Genomic DNA, 16,427 nt, shown 5'->3' with positions numbered 1-16,427 from the left:
CATGACCCACAAGTTTCTAAAGGGCCTGGAAATAGCATCATAGGGATCGGCGGTCACTGCACCTGCCCGCTGGCTTCCTGGCTGCTCGTGTTTGTCCAGGCAGCCTCCCTGTCTGACTGCCGCCTTGGCAATTACGGTTACCTACCTTTGCCCAGCTGCATGTTTATTAGTGGTCAAGGTTGCTGGTAACTCACGTCCGAGGTATAAAACATCACCGGCCAACCTCACTTACCCGCTCACCCGGACTGCCATCACTCTCCCGTCCAACAGCGTCCAATACCTCGTGAATATCACCTTGGATATCGTTCTCGCCTGCCAGACACTCGTTCAACTCCTCACAAAATACCCAAAATGGTCTCCATCAAGTCTCTCGCCGCCGCCACCCTGGCCGCCGTCCCCACGGTTATGGGCAAGATCGATAGCTTCACGGCCCCGGCCGAGGCCGCCGCTGGCAGCAACATTACTGCGACCTTCCAGACTTCGATTTACATCCAGAACTGGGTCGATTTTGGAGTCGTTTTGGCTTACAAAAGCCAGCCGACACCGTTTATGACGACTCGATTGGAACGCAAATTGGATATTCACCTCTTAAGTACGTCTCTATAGTCAATAGCTTGAGTGTGAAAATTTTACGGGGCCCAACTGACATTGATTATCTTGTAACAGTGGCAAAGAGGCTCTTGAATACCCATACACTTTCGACCTGGATGTTGCTATTCCAGAGGGTTTTGCAGCGGGCGAATACGTTCTCCGAGCTGCGATTCCTTATCTGGTTGGTGTAAGTCAATACGCTTGTATTCCTTAACGTATCAGCTACTGACTGAAGGAATAGGCATCCGGTACGATTGACTGGAACATCTTGGACAGCAACATTACTATAAGTGCTTGAGACAGCTATCTATGAACTATCATGAATTGGGCTGAGAAGGCGGTCTGTCTCACCAGAAATGGATCGACATATGGCAAATTGCTGGCTTCTGACGGACACGTCAGTAATTACTCGTGGAAATCAAAAGTATAACAAGTATTTCACTCTAGTATCATACCTTTTGCATGGCTTTTGTGTTCTCTCACAGGGGTGCTGGAAAGACTGTCCAAAGCTAGATGGAATGAGAGTAGTGGCGTTCAAATAATAAGTCCAATGCCCGTTTCCTATCTCAAAATTTGCCCTTGGTGTCAAATCCAGGATCTGCTGGGGTGTAATACCGATCTAGTAATGGGCACTTTTCTGCATCATCACCCTTTCGTGACAATTCATGCCGTGAATAAATTTGAATGATGGTGTGGCCCCTAAAAAGACTGACTAGATAACTCGCCAACAAACCATGTTCAACAGTGAGTCATAATAATCCTATATGCTCACGTCGAATTTCAAAAGATAGCTATCTTCTTTGAACATACCATCCTGTCGAAAATGAAAGCGTGAGATTCTAAGTACCACTGAGTCATGTCCATACACTTTCGAACATGTATGGATTGAAAATGAAACCGCCTGAGCTACGTGTTCGGGTCTTTTTGTTTTTGTTCTGTCCGTATCTGAGGGGCTGCCTGGGAATGGAACGGCACACCGGCTTGGGTTCTATGAATGAATCTTGCCTCCGCCTAGGTTGCAATTCTCGCTGGCGATGTATAGGTTAACAGCCATAGCGAGGGCTGTCATGTGGCCTTGTGTCATGGCCATGTATTCATCCTGCGTCTTGCCGTCTGGCAGTCGGAATGGCGCGCCCAGCATGTCCACATATATGACATTGGGGAAAGAGTACGGCGTGAACATGTGATATGCATACCAGAAAAGCGAGCTCTGGGCCTGCGCAGCCAGCGCCGAAAGGGGAATATCGAGGGTGTCGAAGCTGATTGTTGTTTCCCAGTGGAGCACAAAGAAAGTGTCCTGTAAAGAGCCATCCATAATCAGAAAATTTTGCGCAAATATCAAGACACATGCACAAGACAACAGAGGAAGTGAAATCGAGTAGGTCGGGTATAAGTCTTACCTGATTACCATCTGCGCCGCTGCCTTTCAGGGCACGGTTCAGGGTCATTTTCGCAACCTGATCCTCCGCAAGAGTCTGCATGTCGTCGGTAGAGGAGAAGTCGCCTTTACTTGGGAATGAGTTCTGGTGATAGAATCCCTTGGACGGACTGGTGTCAGCGGTGGTCAAGCCCGGAATGCTGCCTCTAGCAATAGTCATGACACAACCCACACCGTCGCCAATGTAGTCGTTCATGGTGACCTCTGTCAGGTCCGAAGCAGTACTCTTGCATGGCTTGGCTATCTTGTCCCGGAAAGCTTGCCAGATTGGCTTCCACTGCACATCTGACAGACGAGGATAGGACTTGGAGCCTGCGTCCGAATTGTAGGCACAGTCCGTGTTCAGATCTAGGATGACCAGCTCGCCGGGGTAGTCTGCCATGAAACGATTGATCATTTCGATGGCTTCGGACACCTTGATCCCATTGCCGCCTTGGCTTATGCCCAGCACCTCTGAGTAGTGGCACAGGAGCTGCTGGCCGCCGTTACCAAGACATGGGCGTATGTCAAACCAGCGGGACCCACGCTTCATCTGACCATAGAGATCAAGGAACTGCGTCTGTGTGTTCTGCCAGCTCCCTGATCCTGTGTGCCCATCAATTTTACTCATGCCTGCGTCGTGCGAGCCAGGCATGCAGACATGCTTCAGTTTACGGTCGCCAATCACCCCTATGATGGAATTCATCCAGGCCACAGGTGGATTGGAGGATGACCAGTACCCATAGTCCTCGGATCCAGTGAGGACCCATTGGTTGGTGAGCCCTCGATCATAATCGAGCGAGGGCCAGTCCAGATCGATGATTGTGCCAGCCGCGACGTCATTGGTGCCTATCGTATCATACTGGACACGATTTCGTAGCATGCCTTTGCTTTCGATCCAATCGTCTGTAATATGGAACTTTTTGCCTGTCTTGTCGATTGTAAAATATGCTTCACCGGCCGTATCGGACTTCTTGTTGCTTGGCGTCATGTCCTGCATCTGGACCAGGAACTGTGCAGACTCGCCCGCGGGAATAGTAACCCAGTCTTTGCTCCAGTCGGTCTCCATTTGATAGTCGTTTCCTCCGGTGTAGACAAAGTCGTAAGGGCTGCCGTTGACGATGGTAAAGTAAACTAGCTGCTCTTCATCATCCATGATTCGTAAAGTCTGCCAGTCACCCGTCGGCAAATCTGGATTGATCCAGGTCTTATCGTCGATGTTCTGACAGATCCCAGGTGACACCTGACGGGCATCGTAAACTGCGATTTGACTCCAGTAGGGGTGGAAATTGACAGCGAGGTTGTCTTTGGCTGTGATGAGTTTGCCGTCCGTTTCGATCATATTGACTGACCCTATTGTTACCAAGTTATGGATCAAGACGTTCCCGGTGTTGTCCTTGAATTGTATCAGGTTCTGTTGGCAATTGACCGTGTCAACACACTCTTGTGTATAAGTGGTGAACCAAGAATAGAGCCCAGCCCCATGGATTGTGATACTGTTGCTACCGACCACCCGAAGCGCCCATGATGCATCGCATCCAACAGACTTGCTGCTGCTGCAGGTGTAGTCGGGGTCGCTTGCGTAGACACCGACGGAGTCCTGTACCGGCGCAGGGGGTTTCGGGTTGGGTTGGTAGTAGGGCGACTCGGTCTGGATCATGCTGGCATAGACGTGGCGAGCCTTGCTGAACTGGTATTGATACATGACCGCGTGCTCGCTGGCGGTGCCGTACAGCCAGACGGGATTGGTGCTTTCCACGAGAAGGCCTCTCCCAAGATAGACAGATAATTGGGTCATGAAGTTGTTGTCGTTGCTCAGGTCCGCATCGTCGAGGTCATGATCAGCAACCCACAGCCACATATTTTCAAAATATCCAGAAGCCTGGCTGGTAATGTGCATCATTGTGCTGCCGCCGTTGCAATTCGCATTGGTACCCGTTTTGGACGCAGGACAGTTCTTGGACTCCAGGTTCGTGCCAACGGCTCCTCCAACCCTGACGTGACAGTCCCACATGCCTGCCGAACCAGGTGATGCCGCTTTGATGTTCCATTCGACGAATACCAGGCCAGGCGTATTGCCCTTGCTGGTGAAAAGAAGATCTTGCATCTCGATATTGCCGACATCGCCCGGCTTTCCGACGCGAAACAACGGCTTCGGCTGCTTGACATTTCCGAAAGTGGGACCAAAAGCGGCAATCTGGGACCAGACCTCGCCGACGATTCTGATATTCGGGGGCACGGTGATAGTGTTGCTGATCATATAGGTTCCGGCATCGATGTAGACCACAGAACCGCTGCCAGCAGAATTGAGTATGTTCTGGAAACACGTCGTGTCGTCTGTCACCCCATCACCTTTGCAGCTTGAGGGACCTCGCATATGGATGAAGGAGCTCGCAGCAACATCCACGTACTGTGGCTTTGCCTTCTCAAAGAAAGGAGCCTTGGGAAGTCCATCAGGATTGGTGCCGACGAGCGTCTTATCTCTTGGGGTGTCGTAAGGCGCCCCAAGTGCCTTGTTCTGTGTATTTCCAGAGTAAACTCGGCCTTGGACCCAAGTGTCAATATTCTGAGAGGCGCCGAGGTAAGACTTGGACCCATCCCATACGCCATTTGTGACGCCGTCGAACCTGACATTGTCAAGGGTGATTCCTGTCGTTGCGTCTCCAGTCTTGTTCGTGAACGGGTAGGTCTGGATGGCTGTTGTAGTTGACTTGAAGATAGAATCCACCACTGCGAGAGAACCGGTGTTATGGGTCTGGTCTTCTCCCATGAGTTTGAAGCCGATGCCGCAATTCTCTATACGAATGCTCTTCCATACCTGAGTAAGCTCACATTAGGAGATGGCTCAGAGTGCTAACGTTGGATATTATCAGAAGACGGCTTACCCAGCCCCAGTCCCAAATAAGTTGGACCGCCGTCCGTACGTTCTTGAATGTCAGCCTCTGGCTGGTGAATTGTTGGTTTCCTCCGTCTGCAAAAAGATTAGCGCCTGTCCGAGTGATCTAATGTGCTTGCAAGGCGTGCACAATGAGCCGGATTGCATCTCTAGGCTGGACTTACAAATACCGAATGCGCCACCATTGAACAGAAGGTCGCTCATAAAGCCCCCGCTACCATTTTCAGCATAGATGGCTTGCTGAGTGGTGGTGGTCGATTGGGTGCACCGGAATTCGACGAATTGCAGACTGGTCGCCTGAGCAACCTGATAATGAAGCGCGGCCACATATGCCCCTTGGTCAGTAGCAGTAATGTCTATAATGAAGTTCCTGATCTGTCGATAGAAGTTTGCCTGACTCAGAGCGACGTTAGTCTCTACGTGGTGGGAGCTGTCTGTCTCACCAAGAGGCCGCACGGACAGTCCGTTCGTAACCAAGAAGAGGAAACAACACATTTAAAGAGCTCTCACTCTTTCAAAGTGATACTTACGGTATTGATAAACCACTCCTTCGCGTTACCGTCTGATCCTGTACCTCCATCCGGAACGTAATGGTTAGTGCTAATGACACCCAGCCCGACAAAAGAAGCAGAGGCCTTGATGATTGGGCGGTTTATGGCCTGACTATCATGTCAGTACAGGTTCAACATTATTTGTAGCATTGGGAGCATAAATCTTTCATACATCACCGATGAACTGAGTTCCATAGTAAGTCTCAATCGTGCTGCTGACAAGGTAAGTTCCGGGAGGAAAGTAGATGATAGCGCCTTTGGTGGTCGAGCTATAGCAAGCAGGCCCACAGGCCTTGGAGTCTTTGACGGCGTTGATGATGGCTTGAGTGTCATCCTGAAAAGCATCACGTTAAATTTGAAATGGATTCAATGTTTCAAATGAATCTCTTAGACCAGATCACCGGACCTAGAGAAGGAGAAATTCTTACAGTTTTGCCATCTCCTTTGGCACCGTACTTAGGGTCCTTCACATTCCGATACACCTAAAGGAGTTGAAATCAGCCCCACGAGCCTGATTCCAAGAAGTGAAAGAGTGTTGACGAACTTTGAAGTCTGAGGGATTACTGCCCCATGGCCACCCGCCAGAATGGGCCAAATTGCCCATCCACCAGGAGCCAGACTGTCGCTTGTCAACAGTTGATTGGTTACCGTTTGTCGTCCCATCATAGGCGTCCAATTCAGCAACCAGTGCGGCAGCAGCGCGGATGTCTTCCGTGATATTCAATAATGGTGGTGCATCACCAGAGCCCTCGGCTTGTCGTTTGGTGAATTTCGTGTTCGGGTCGAGCTTGTACTGATTTCTCGAGGGGCTGGCCACTCTAGCCTTGTTAAGTTCCGCGGACTTGAGCTTAGCAGCGGCGACCAGTGCCTTCGCCTCTTCAATATCAGTCATGGAGGCGTTAGCCAGTCTGGGGGGTTTCCCGTCATCATCGCTCGTTTGCCGGAGACCTAGTTGGGGGGCGCCGTCGGTATCAGCACGACTGGAGAGTTTGTTCCTGAGCTCAAGTTTGTGAAGCGATTGGTGGGAATATCCATGACCGGCTTTCTCGGCAACACATCCCACTATCAGGAGAGCAAATAACACAATATTGTACAGCATGGTGGAAAGAATGGACAGCCCTAAAGGGCCAAGTCAACCAGAGAGTGTACACTGACTCAGACAGCCAGCAAAGAGTAACAAGTCAAGCAGAAAAGAGCGACTGCGATAGAGTTCGGTGAATCTATCCCTCAGAAGAGACAACATCAGTTTGCAGGTTGGCCATAGTCATGCCTATATACGTCTACCAAGAGCACAAAATTCCAGCACCCGAACGCGAACTTGATCCACAAGACCTACAAAATCTACCCCCCTGAATTCGACCCTGCTTGAACCGGAAGTGCGCAAGAGGCTTGGCTTCCAGTCCTCTGGGCCGTCACTGGCACAAAATATTTTGCCGAGATTGTTGTTCGAAGAAGGATTTCTCTCAAAAGATATCGCTAAGCTTTTGCAAATGGTTTAACCCGTCCATGTCTGTTCAGATCACCCGTAAATGTTAAGGCCATCTGCACTTACTTGGTTGAGTGACTTAACAGCCATCTGTACGCAGCAGAGAGAAGGGGAGTGGTTTCGGTTCCGGCAAAAGGAAGTGGCGGAAATGCGAAAGCAATCCCTGACCAGCCACTGCAGAAATTCTACCGTGTCTAATTCCTGAAGTACTACCATTCACATTTGTCCTTCCCAAAGTGTGTCTACGGCGTATCTTTGAAGCTCTTGGCAGTATTACAGCATGTTCCTTCGCGCGATCACAAGGGGGCAGATTGTAACAACACAATTTATAGATCAATGAGGAGCACTTGAGGGTCGATTAGGCTGTAAGGCTAGGAGCTTGGCAAACCCCTCGAGCGGCCACGTGGGTAGGACAAGCATTTTGACAGGTTCAAGACAAGAAAGTGGGCATTTGGAGGTCTGCTGCACACAGAATCCTCCGAACAACTGCAATTTTGGAAAGGCGGGCCGCTGAAGAACAGTCCTTGAGAGCTGAAATCTTTTTTGGCTACCTTGTTCTACAGCTAGAGTTGAGATGGATTCTGAGGTGTTGTAAGCCGGATTTAGCCAAGGCTACGAAACCTCCAGATAATACCCTCGCACGCGACACCATCACAGCACCCATGTGCTCGCTCCTCCTTCGAACACAGATGAGGTCACGTTTCCCGACGTCTCTCGCCGTGCATGGCCTTCTCAGCGACGGTACAAAAATTCGTCACTGAAGACGTGTCCACCTCCCGTTCATTCAAGTTAACTTCGATCATCTCAAAAGCAACATGCCGCGTTCCAGGTTCCCAGCGCCATTCGCGGTGATACAGCTGTTACTTCGTATCATCTCACTCGCACTCAGCATCGCTACGCTTATCGCTGCGGCTTATACCTCTGTCAAGTATGGATACGGCAAGGCGATGGTCGGCGCCTTCATTGCGGTATGCTTACTTACCTGAGCGGGTCCGGCGGTAAAAGGACGAGGTTGCTGACCATGCACACTCCTACACAAGGCCGTGTGGACTATGATGGTAGATACTGCAGAGATCGCCGGCCTCGCTGACCGCACGCGACGGGTCCGCCGGTGCACCGAGGGCTCCCTGGGATGCCTGGATTGCCTCACGATGCTCATCAATGCGATCCTCCCGGTGGTCAACTTACTGGCTGTCACTGGCCTGTCATGGGAATGTGGAGGCCGACCACAGGATCAGTGCGATGAGGAAGAGCGGTTCCGATCCGAGGCCCTCAGTGCTGCGTTCGTGACGTGGATCCTACCGGTTGTTGTTGCGTGAGTCTTTTCCCTCCATTGGCATCCTGCTCACAAGAGCTCACAAGACCCCTGGTACCTTTCGACATTCTTTCGCTGACATGTTTCAAATAGCGGAATTCATTTGATCTTGAGTATCCTTGTGTGCGTTGACTACTGCAGAAGGACAAGACGAGTATAACCATTCTAGCTTAATATTTGAGAACAGGGGACGAAACCGGGAAATTCCGAGCACATGTTGTGGTCTCGATGCTGTCACCCCACTCTCGACAATGCAGATAGATATACACACACGTAAAAAGGGAGAAAGCAAACCCCTTTTTCTACATGACCAAAAGTATTACCGTACAGCAGCCACATTAACAAATATTAAAAGTCACCATGGACACCTTATAGCTCGCTGCCCCGTCTCCTGTCTGGCTACCTAGGTACTTGACAAGGAGTTATTCGGTACAGAAATCGTACCAAAGATGGATTGTGATTGTGGGAGTAGATTATCCCATATCAGGCTATGAAATAGAAAACATGGTCCTGTAGGAGGTCGTTTATGCAAGGTTATCTAATAGCTTATTAGCTAATAGGGGTCTGTCTCTGAGTAGTAGGAAATAGATGTTGCGGCCGTGTAGCGGACATACGAATATACGTACACATATGTCTACATAGATCTGCCTGAGAGACTTTTGTATCAAGATTTATCAGCAATGCCAGTGACTGATGTGGCCTGTGTGAGGCGTGATGCATCAGGTTGTCGACATCTGGGCTCGGATTGGAGTCTCCCAGAGAGAAGATGAGCGCATTGGGACTATACGGCACATTACTTTCCTGCAATGCCTTTGGCGCAACCTTCCCGCCAAAACACCCACTTCCTGATGTGAGTGCGTATGCGTGGGCATACTACTAAGCAGTCATCCAGTGTGGCCCACTCGCCCACACCCTCTAAGACTTTGGCCTTCCTCTCACCATCCCGGTTCTTGTTGGATATTGTCTGTGATCTATCTGCCTGAAGTTGCGGTGCTTGCCGGACCTCGAATACAATTGCTTACCCAGGTAGCTTCTGGCACCATTCACGCATTCAGCTTGTCCAGGTCATCGGCATCCACTGCATTATTCAGCACAAAAACAAGGCCATCCTGCTGGAGCACCTCGGCGGCAGCTTGGTGGCTGTGCGAGCCGATCTTGTTGCACAAGTGCTTCGAACCTCTTCAGGAACCAGCTCACTTAGCGGCGTGGACGACGAGGAATCTACTACAGAGCGAGGCGCCGCGTCAGGCGCCGAGGATTAAGATGGGAAGCCACCTTGAGAAGAATCTGGCAGGGCAGCTGGAAGAAGATCACGAGTGATACCCAGGTTCATGATTGGCTGTGGAGATATATTGTCGGGAGGCTGTATCCAGCGGTCTGCAGGAGTTTGTTTCACTTGCTAGATGGTCGTGACTAACGACAGCGTATAGACATCAATAAATCAGCATTCCATTGTTCGTGACATGGCACTGTTGTCCCTCCCGGAGACTCTGTCCTGGTGAAGATGAGGAGAAGCCAGTAATTGATGCCGACACCACCTCGGAAGATTGAAACGTGAGTGGCGCAAACACTCCCACCGCTGGCTCGTCATTATTAGAATACTATACCCAAGTATTTGTCCACCCCTCCATGCGCCGCGACACGCTTGATATGTAAAAAAAAAAAAAAAACGCTCGTGAACATGACATATAGTATGCGCCTGACAGGCAGAAAAGCAGAGAAAGTCGGATGTCTCTGCAGGCTGAAATCGGTATCATTTTTTTCGAACAAAAGGGAGCCCCGCCAATTCAGACCCATTGAGAAAATCGAAACGCCGCTCGCCATGGCCTTCGCATCGTGAGGATTGAAAATCCAATCAGGTTTGGCTGTGTCAAACCGGGAGCGTCTCCATGGCCCATTACCTCAACGAGGCTTTTTTCTTGTCTTCCTTGCGTGCCGTTGCCCCCGTAACCCTCATCCAGTCCTCCCATTCCTTGCTGATCTCCATGAGGATCCCGCCCATGCATCCCGCAGATGCCATGAGCCCGTGGCCCTCGCCCTCGAGGACTCGCACCTCGCACCTCTTCATTGTTTTCCCTAGCCACTTGACGTTCTCTACAGGCACGCGCGTGTCACGGCTGCCGTGGTGGATGACGACCGGTCTGGTGATGTCGACGTACCTAAAGCCTATAGTGTGTCGACGCTCAAGGCAGACCAGCAAATCCACGGCCGGGTTGGCCCCTGTAGTCGCCAGCTCCCAGATGGCCTGGGTGAGCCGCGTGTCGTATGTCTCCTGCCTCTCCTTGTCTGCCATGGCTGATTCAGCAGCGGCAATCACGGCGTCCTGTTTGCTGTTGCGATTGGCATTGCCCCTGCCGCCCCCGCCGATACCACCGTATGTGTCGTTTGCCATCGCAGCTCCGATGGGCGACAGGTTTCCCGTTGGGCTCGCGCCTTCGGGGCGTATCTGATCCATTTCCTCGGATGCAAACATCTCCCGCGTCAGTGTCGGGTGGTCACCTGACAGCTTCCCGCCATTGTGGTTCTCCTTGTCGAGCATGGGCCGGTCACTCGCTCTCGACGCCGATGTGTCCTTATCCTTGCCATTTGTCTTTCGTTTGGCTCGCTTCTGTCTGGGAAGGCTGCTGGTTATACTACTGCTTGTGGCAGTCATGAAGCTGGAATTAGCTGCCTTGAGGATCGGTGTCGGCAGCGCCCGAAGTATCCTCTGAGATGTAGGTATGGCGTTTGTCGGCGGCAATGGTGTTTGGGCGGAAGCGCCGAATACAGACATCTGCGACGGAGGGATCCATGGCGCCAGAAGGTGGATTCGGCCACGGATATGTTGGGGCATTCGAAGAGCTGTCGCCAGGGCATATATTGCACCAGCAGAGTGTGCGAGAATGGAGAATTTGGTAATTCGCAGCGCCTGGCAGATTGCATACACGTCGTCTGTCTTTGATGTTAGCGCCTGTGCACAACCACCTCCAATGCTAAACAGACCGAGCGCAGGGATGCGCTTGTAGAAATATAGAACTCATGACTCACCAGGCCAGCCCAGAGGCGTTGCGTTTCCGTCCGCATACGCCTCACTGTCCCCGACGCCAGGTCTGTCAGGGGTGATCAAACGCAGCTTGAGGGTGACAGCAAGCTCATCATAAAACGCCGTGATGTACCTCGTCAAGCCCATGCCGACGCAGCAGAACACTGCGCTCCCCTCGGAGTCTCCAACCTCGCTGAAGCTGATGACTCGCCCCGTCTGCGGATGGCGGATCTTCTGGCTCAGGCGAGGCGAGCGCAAGTAAGCCTCGACCGAGTCGTCGATGCTATCCGCCGAAGGGGGCCGCTCGTAGGACACAGCCCTTGACTCGGCAGTCGAGTCTCTGGGCCTGTCGTCCGGTCGTGGTGACAAAGGTCCGGACAGCCTCTTCAGCCTCGAACTGCTCCGTTTCACCCGGAGCTCCGGAGTGCTCCGGCCCGATCGCCGACGGCTGGCCCGATCGCTGCTAACTTCCCGATCTCGTCTTTTCCCCTGGGCAATGTGAGGAGACGGGGCCCCGTCATCCAGCTCGACTTCGGTGTCTGTGAAATAATGATCGCTATGATGACCACCCTTGGCCTTTGCTGCCCGCGAGGGGTCCAGAAAGCCCTCTGGCCCAGAGCCCCTCCTCCTGGTCCTTGATTCTCTGGCCGCCTCGCGATCTATCCGGAAGCTGTTCCTATCTCGCGATATCTCTGGACTTTTCCCCTTTCCTTTATCAGACTGGCCGAAGTAGTCCTCCTCTGGAATCGGCCCGTGGTCGCTGTCGCGTTTTGATGACCGGCTGTTCCTTGTTGATGACCGCTTCGCATTGGAGCCCGTCTTTGATAAACTTGAGTCTCTGAGGGGTATCGATCGGGCCGACCCGTCCGCACCAAGGCTCGGCCTCGGAGGTGGGTCGTCGGTGTTCCATGCTGGCTCTTCCGTGATGGAAGTCCCCGCGAGGAATTGTTCCACCCGGGGGCTCGTCGTTCGTGCCATGGCGCTCGCGTCTAGCCCACTATTATTGTTGCTTGCCCCGGTTCCCGAGGACACTCTCTTCCTGTCCTCGTTGTCTCTCAGCCGCTCCTTGGAGCTCATGTACATCAAGCCTCGCTGTGATCGAGCTGCAGACTTCTTGCCCCAGCTATCGTACGACCGCTGCCGTTTTACTTCTGGGGACGAGACAGGGGACAATCCGCGCTCGACGGACAGATTGCCAATGCTGCCGACATCAGCATCCTTGGACGCGCATGAGCCTCGCGAGGAGGGGCGCGAGGAGGACCTCCCGCTGAGGAAGCTGCGCAATCCACCGCTCTCGCGGCGGTCGGGCGATTTTGGCGCGGTCAGGGGCGAGAAGCCGCTCGGGGGTTTCGCAGTCTTGATGGTCGGGGGGAGGGCGGCAAGGTCGTCGTAACCGGCTTCTTCCTCTCGCAGGCCGGCGAGTGTGGGCTGGTTGTGCGCACCGTAGGTGACACCAAAGGACCCGGAGCGGTGGTCGGGTGGGGGTTTGGGGCTGGCGGGCGAGGAGGCGTGGAGCAGGTCGAGGGGCTGGTGGTCGAAGTGTGCGTTGGCTGGCCTCGAGATGACGGAGAGACTGGTGATTAGGGAGGAGATGACTTCTGGGGAGGCGGGCGCGACAGACTCGTCCCGTCCGTGTGGTCGGATAGCCGAGTGGCTAGCGTGATTGGTGTCTGGGTGGGAATAAGATTTGTGTCAGTGACAAGATGCACAACGGCTGGGTGGGAATGCAGATGCGAGACAGCTAAGGCACTGCGGACGGACCTTCAGGCGCCCGGCGGCGTGAGTGACGGCCGTGCCTAGAGATTGAGGGAGGCGCTGCGGGGGCAGCAGCGTGGTCCATGTTTTGTTGCAGGGCGGGCGACGCGAGGTCGAGCTGCGAAATTGGAAGCACCGTGCTGAAGCGTCAAAGAATCCTTCCCCGTTGCGGCACGCAGTAGTCTGTACTGTCTGCGTACGTGCCTGCGGTCCTCAGGGCTAAGGCTCGATGAGGCAGGCCCAGACAATCTGACATGCAGAGGGCGCTGCGTTGGACACATGCAGTTCGTGCACACTCCTTGACTGCTTGACTGCTTGACTGCTTAACTCCTTGACCCCCCCAATTCCGAAGGTGTGGGTGGATGGGTGGGTAGGTGGGTGGGGCCCGTGTAAGATGATGCGCTGCCCTCCCAAAGACCATGTGCCGTCTGCTGCAGCTCTGCTCTGCCGCCGACGCTGCTGCTGCTGCTTCTGGCGTGCGGTCGAACCTAAAAGAGCGGCGAGGTCGGTTTCAAGTGGCTGTCTTGGGGCTTGGTTGGGGGCCTCGACAGATCGGATGGCAGCATCGGGGTTACTGTGAGTCTCGCAGACACAAGCCTGTCATGTCCTGTTTTGTTCCCTACCTGTCTGTGTCTGGTTGTGTCTGCATCTGTTTCTGCAGGTGCAGGGTGCAGGTGCAGGTGCAGGTGAATATGCAAAGAGACCCGAGTTTCGCGGCGCAACCAAACCTTGAAACCTTGTGCCCGGGGGATGCGCACTCTTCTTTAATAATATCGCAGCCAACTTGGGCTGTCTGGAATCTGGATATACCAACCCTTGGGTATATGAGTCGCTGGATATCGTCGCGCGAACCAGGCACACCACACCACACCACACCTGTCACCACACACCACACACCACACAGACTGCGTACCTGGTCTCAGAACACCTGTCAGCCCTTTCAGCTCTAGTCTCTAGACTAGGTCACACAGTGGTCCTGTCCAGCCATGACAGGCAAAACCCGAGAGACCCTGGCACGCATCTTGGGTCCCCATGCAAGGCCTCGTACGGAACGGTACGGCACGGGACACGGACTTGATGCGCGAGCAAATGCGTGCCTGGGGGGGCAAGGAGGGTAGCAGCAACTGGCCAATCCTCATCTTGGCCCAGTAGGGGTCGCATCGCTGGTGCGCAGTTTCCCCTGACCGCGATGTGTGTAGCCTTACTGCCGGCATTAATTGTGTCCTGCCCTGCCCTGCCCTGCGCAATCCAGCCAAACAACAAGAGGCGTTGGGTGTAGGGAATGGGCAACTTACCACGCACAGGTTTGTTGGCTGCTGTGGGCGGGGACCTGGAGGGGACTTGGAAGGGGATCCGCGTGGCGCCAAAGGACCGACTATCGAAAAAAGTAGGCGTGCGCCTGGCCTTAAATTGCAACGTCGGATTCGAGCAAATGAAGACGGCGGACGGCTGCCGAGTTGGGCCCAGAGGTATTTATGTCTTGGCTTTCCAGGTCGCACGCACACATGCACGCACTCACTTCGGGAAGATGCGCCGGTGATGTCGGTCACAGTTTCGGTGTGAGGTATTCGGTGTTGCCTTGGTATGGAATGTCCTGTCGTGTCCTGTCTCCGTCTAACCCGAGAATCCGGTCCGCCGGCCCTCGCAGCGGTTGCCTTGAGTGGTTCTGAAGACGGGTTGCGTGGCGCCGTTGCCTCCAAAATGTCGCAGCACAGACAGACGGCCTGGGCTGGTTTCTAGGGCGGTTCTAGTGCAAGTAGGCAAGGTAGCTTGAGGCGTCGGGCTCACACACTCTGGCGGGGTGTTTCGAAAGTTGTAATAGGCGCGGGTTGGCGACTCAGAAGGGAGTTACAGGTTGTCTTGGTCCAAGGAGCCAGCCGCAGCCGGAGCGCTGTTCACGTCGGGCTTCTTTCTGTGCAATGCGATGCGCTCGCTGCGCCTTGCGCTGGTGTTGTTACCCAGGTACCCAGGTAGGGGGGGAGGCGTGGCCAGGCGAAGAAGGGATGCGGGACAGGGAACGAACAGCGACAGGATGCGACAGGATGCGAGAGAGCCAGGGACGACAAGAAAGACAAATGGGAGGGAGGAAGAAGAACAAGAGTATTGTCGCCAAGCTCGGGACGGAGGTCTGTGTTGAAGGTCGTAAATCAATAATCAATAATGACCCTCGATAATGATGAATTTCGCAAGGCGCGCCCCGGGCAGGTTCAGGTGGATCCGGACCCTCGCCTGGGCAGAAGATCAAGGCGTCGGCCTGCAGGTGTAAAGTATACGGAGTACGGATACAGCCGGTACCTCGCTTGCTCGCCCCCTAGCCACGTGGGTACGGATTGCAGCATGTCTGCCCGACAGAGACCAAGAGAAGAAAAAACAAAGAAGGAAAAAAAGCCCCGAGCTGTGCTTTGTAGGCGGCAGTCACTAGGTCCACGGTTCCGACGGAACGCGGGGCACAAGTATATAATCATGTTAATTAATGAAAATAAGAAGAACAATAGTCATCAGGTGCGAGGCATGGCTTGGACATGTTCCTGGTCAGGCAAGCTTCATGGTCGAGAGCTAGCTACCCCAAGTAGGTGGCTAGGTACCTGTTCGTGAGGTTTATTGCCAGGTGCTCGACCGCTCGGCAGGCCCGAAATCAGCATTATGCCTGGTGGGAGAGGAGCTCAGCCTAACAGCCGCTGCGGGCACCCTTGCCTGCCATGTGATAAGGCGGGCCGCCAGTGTCGGATAGGAGCATGATGGGCAATAAATATGAAGCTGGTACTACCCCCCAAATGAAATAGCCCGCCAGACCCAGCTGCCCTTTTGAAACGCCTCTCTTGCACGAGGGAGGGATTTGATATGGACGGTTCGCAGTGGCAGGAATCATCACCTGGGCTGCCGGGCAGGACTACTGTGTACTAAATATTGTATGACTCGGCGCCCGGGATGAGCAGCTCCACAACCAACAAGACATCCCACCGGGGCCTTCATGTCGTATACTCTGTGGGAGATATTGCCCACTGTGTTACCTGGTTTGTGTGCAAAGTATAAGTATAGGGGGCCCGAATGCAGGGTACCAATGGGGCAAACTGCCGTGGCTGTATAAGCCTTCTGACTTGGGATACGCTCGGGCATATCTGCGAGCTGTACACACAAGTATACAAGTATGTGGGTGAGCCTGGACACTTTACTTTCTGTCAAATGGTTGGCGGTTGATGTGTGCAATGACCCCGACGCAGCTCAACGTTTGATGAAGGGCTGGCTGAACACCCTTCAACCCTGTCGACTGCAACATTTCAACTTGACCTTGACTTCAACCTCAACCCCTGACCTGGCTGATGGCTGACTATCCACGGGCCATCTATAATGTGGGCTCCCTCGACAATCGTGCCGCTCTCGCCCCAGTAGTCTC

General features: G+C 53.4%; 4 protein-coding genes across 4 annotated transcripts; 2 read left to right on the top strand and 2 right to left on the bottom strand.

Annotated features, from left to right (window-relative positions):
* Positions 1-351: 351 nt before the first annotated feature.
* On the top strand, positions 352-889 carry KVR01_003165 (uncharacterized protein; the record flags this gene model as incomplete). The annotated part of the gene is made up of 3 exons (XM_044792870.1): positions 352-605; positions 667-778; positions 833-889. The coding sequence occupies 3 exons, from the start codon at positions 352-354 to the stop codon at positions 887-889; spliced, it is 423 nt and encodes a 140-aa protein (XP_044648180.1).
* A 690-nt stretch (positions 890-1,579) lies between these two features.
* On the bottom strand, positions 1,580-6,347 carry KVR01_003990 (uncharacterized protein; the record flags this gene model as incomplete). The annotated part of the gene is made up of 8 exons (XM_044790412.1): positions 1,580-1,888; positions 1,992-4,826; positions 4,894-4,979; positions 5,069-5,297; positions 5,435-5,563; positions 5,628-5,789; positions 5,884-5,937; positions 6,000-6,347. 8 exons carry the CDS (start codon positions 6,345-6,347, stop codon positions 1,580-1,582), a joined length of 4,152 nt encoding a protein of 1,383 aa, XP_044649005.1.
* Positions 6,348-7,479: 1,132 nt separating this feature from the next.
* On the top strand, positions 7,480-8,260 carry KVR01_002733 (uncharacterized protein; the record flags this gene model as incomplete). The annotated part of the gene is made up of 2 exons (XM_044794221.1): positions 7,480-7,909; positions 7,982-8,260. The coding sequence occupies exons 1-2, from the start codon at positions 7,757-7,759 to the stop codon at positions 8,258-8,260; spliced, it is 432 nt and encodes a 143-aa protein (XP_044647748.1). The 5' UTR covers positions 7,480-7,756.
* Positions 8,261-9,602: 1,342 nt separating this feature from the next.
* KVR01_002624 (uncharacterized protein) lies at positions 9,603-15,245 on the bottom strand. The gene is made up of 3 exons (XM_044790899.1): positions 13,040-15,245; positions 11,284-12,948; positions 9,603-11,187 (listed from the first exon to the last, which is right to left on the bottom strand). The coding sequence occupies exons 1-3, from the start codon at positions 13,116-13,118 to the stop codon at positions 10,154-10,156; spliced, it is 2,778 nt and encodes a 925-aa protein (XP_044647639.1). The 5' UTR covers positions 13,119-15,245; the 3' UTR covers positions 9,603-10,153.
* Positions 15,246-16,427: the final 1,182 nt, after the last annotated feature.

This window comes from Diaporthe batatas (genome assembly GCF_019321695.1).
Source record: "Diaporthe batatas strain CRI 302-4 chromosome Unknown Contig00003, whole genome shotgun sequence".
Taxonomy (NCBI): Eukaryota; Fungi; Ascomycota; class Sordariomycetes; order Diaporthales; family Diaporthaceae; genus Diaporthe; species Diaporthe batatas.
The sequence above is the reverse complement of the archived record's forward strand: the minus strand, read 5'-3'. Positions and strand labels throughout refer to the sequence as shown.

Bases quoted from the DNA above. Each gene is read 5' to 3' on its own strand.
- KVR01_002624 (XM_044790899.1), bottom strand. From the start codon at position 13,118: ATGGACCACGCTGCTGCCCCCGCAGCGCCTCCCTCAATCTCTAGGCAC. The intron at 12,949-13,039 runs GTCCGTCCGCAG...ATTCCCACCCAG, and splicing joins ACGCCGCCGGGCGCCTGAAG to ACACCAATCACGCTAGCCAC. The intron at 11,188-11,283 runs GTGAGTCATGAG...CATCAAAGACAG, and splicing joins AACGCCTCTGGGCTGGCCTG to ACGACGTGTATGCAATCTGC.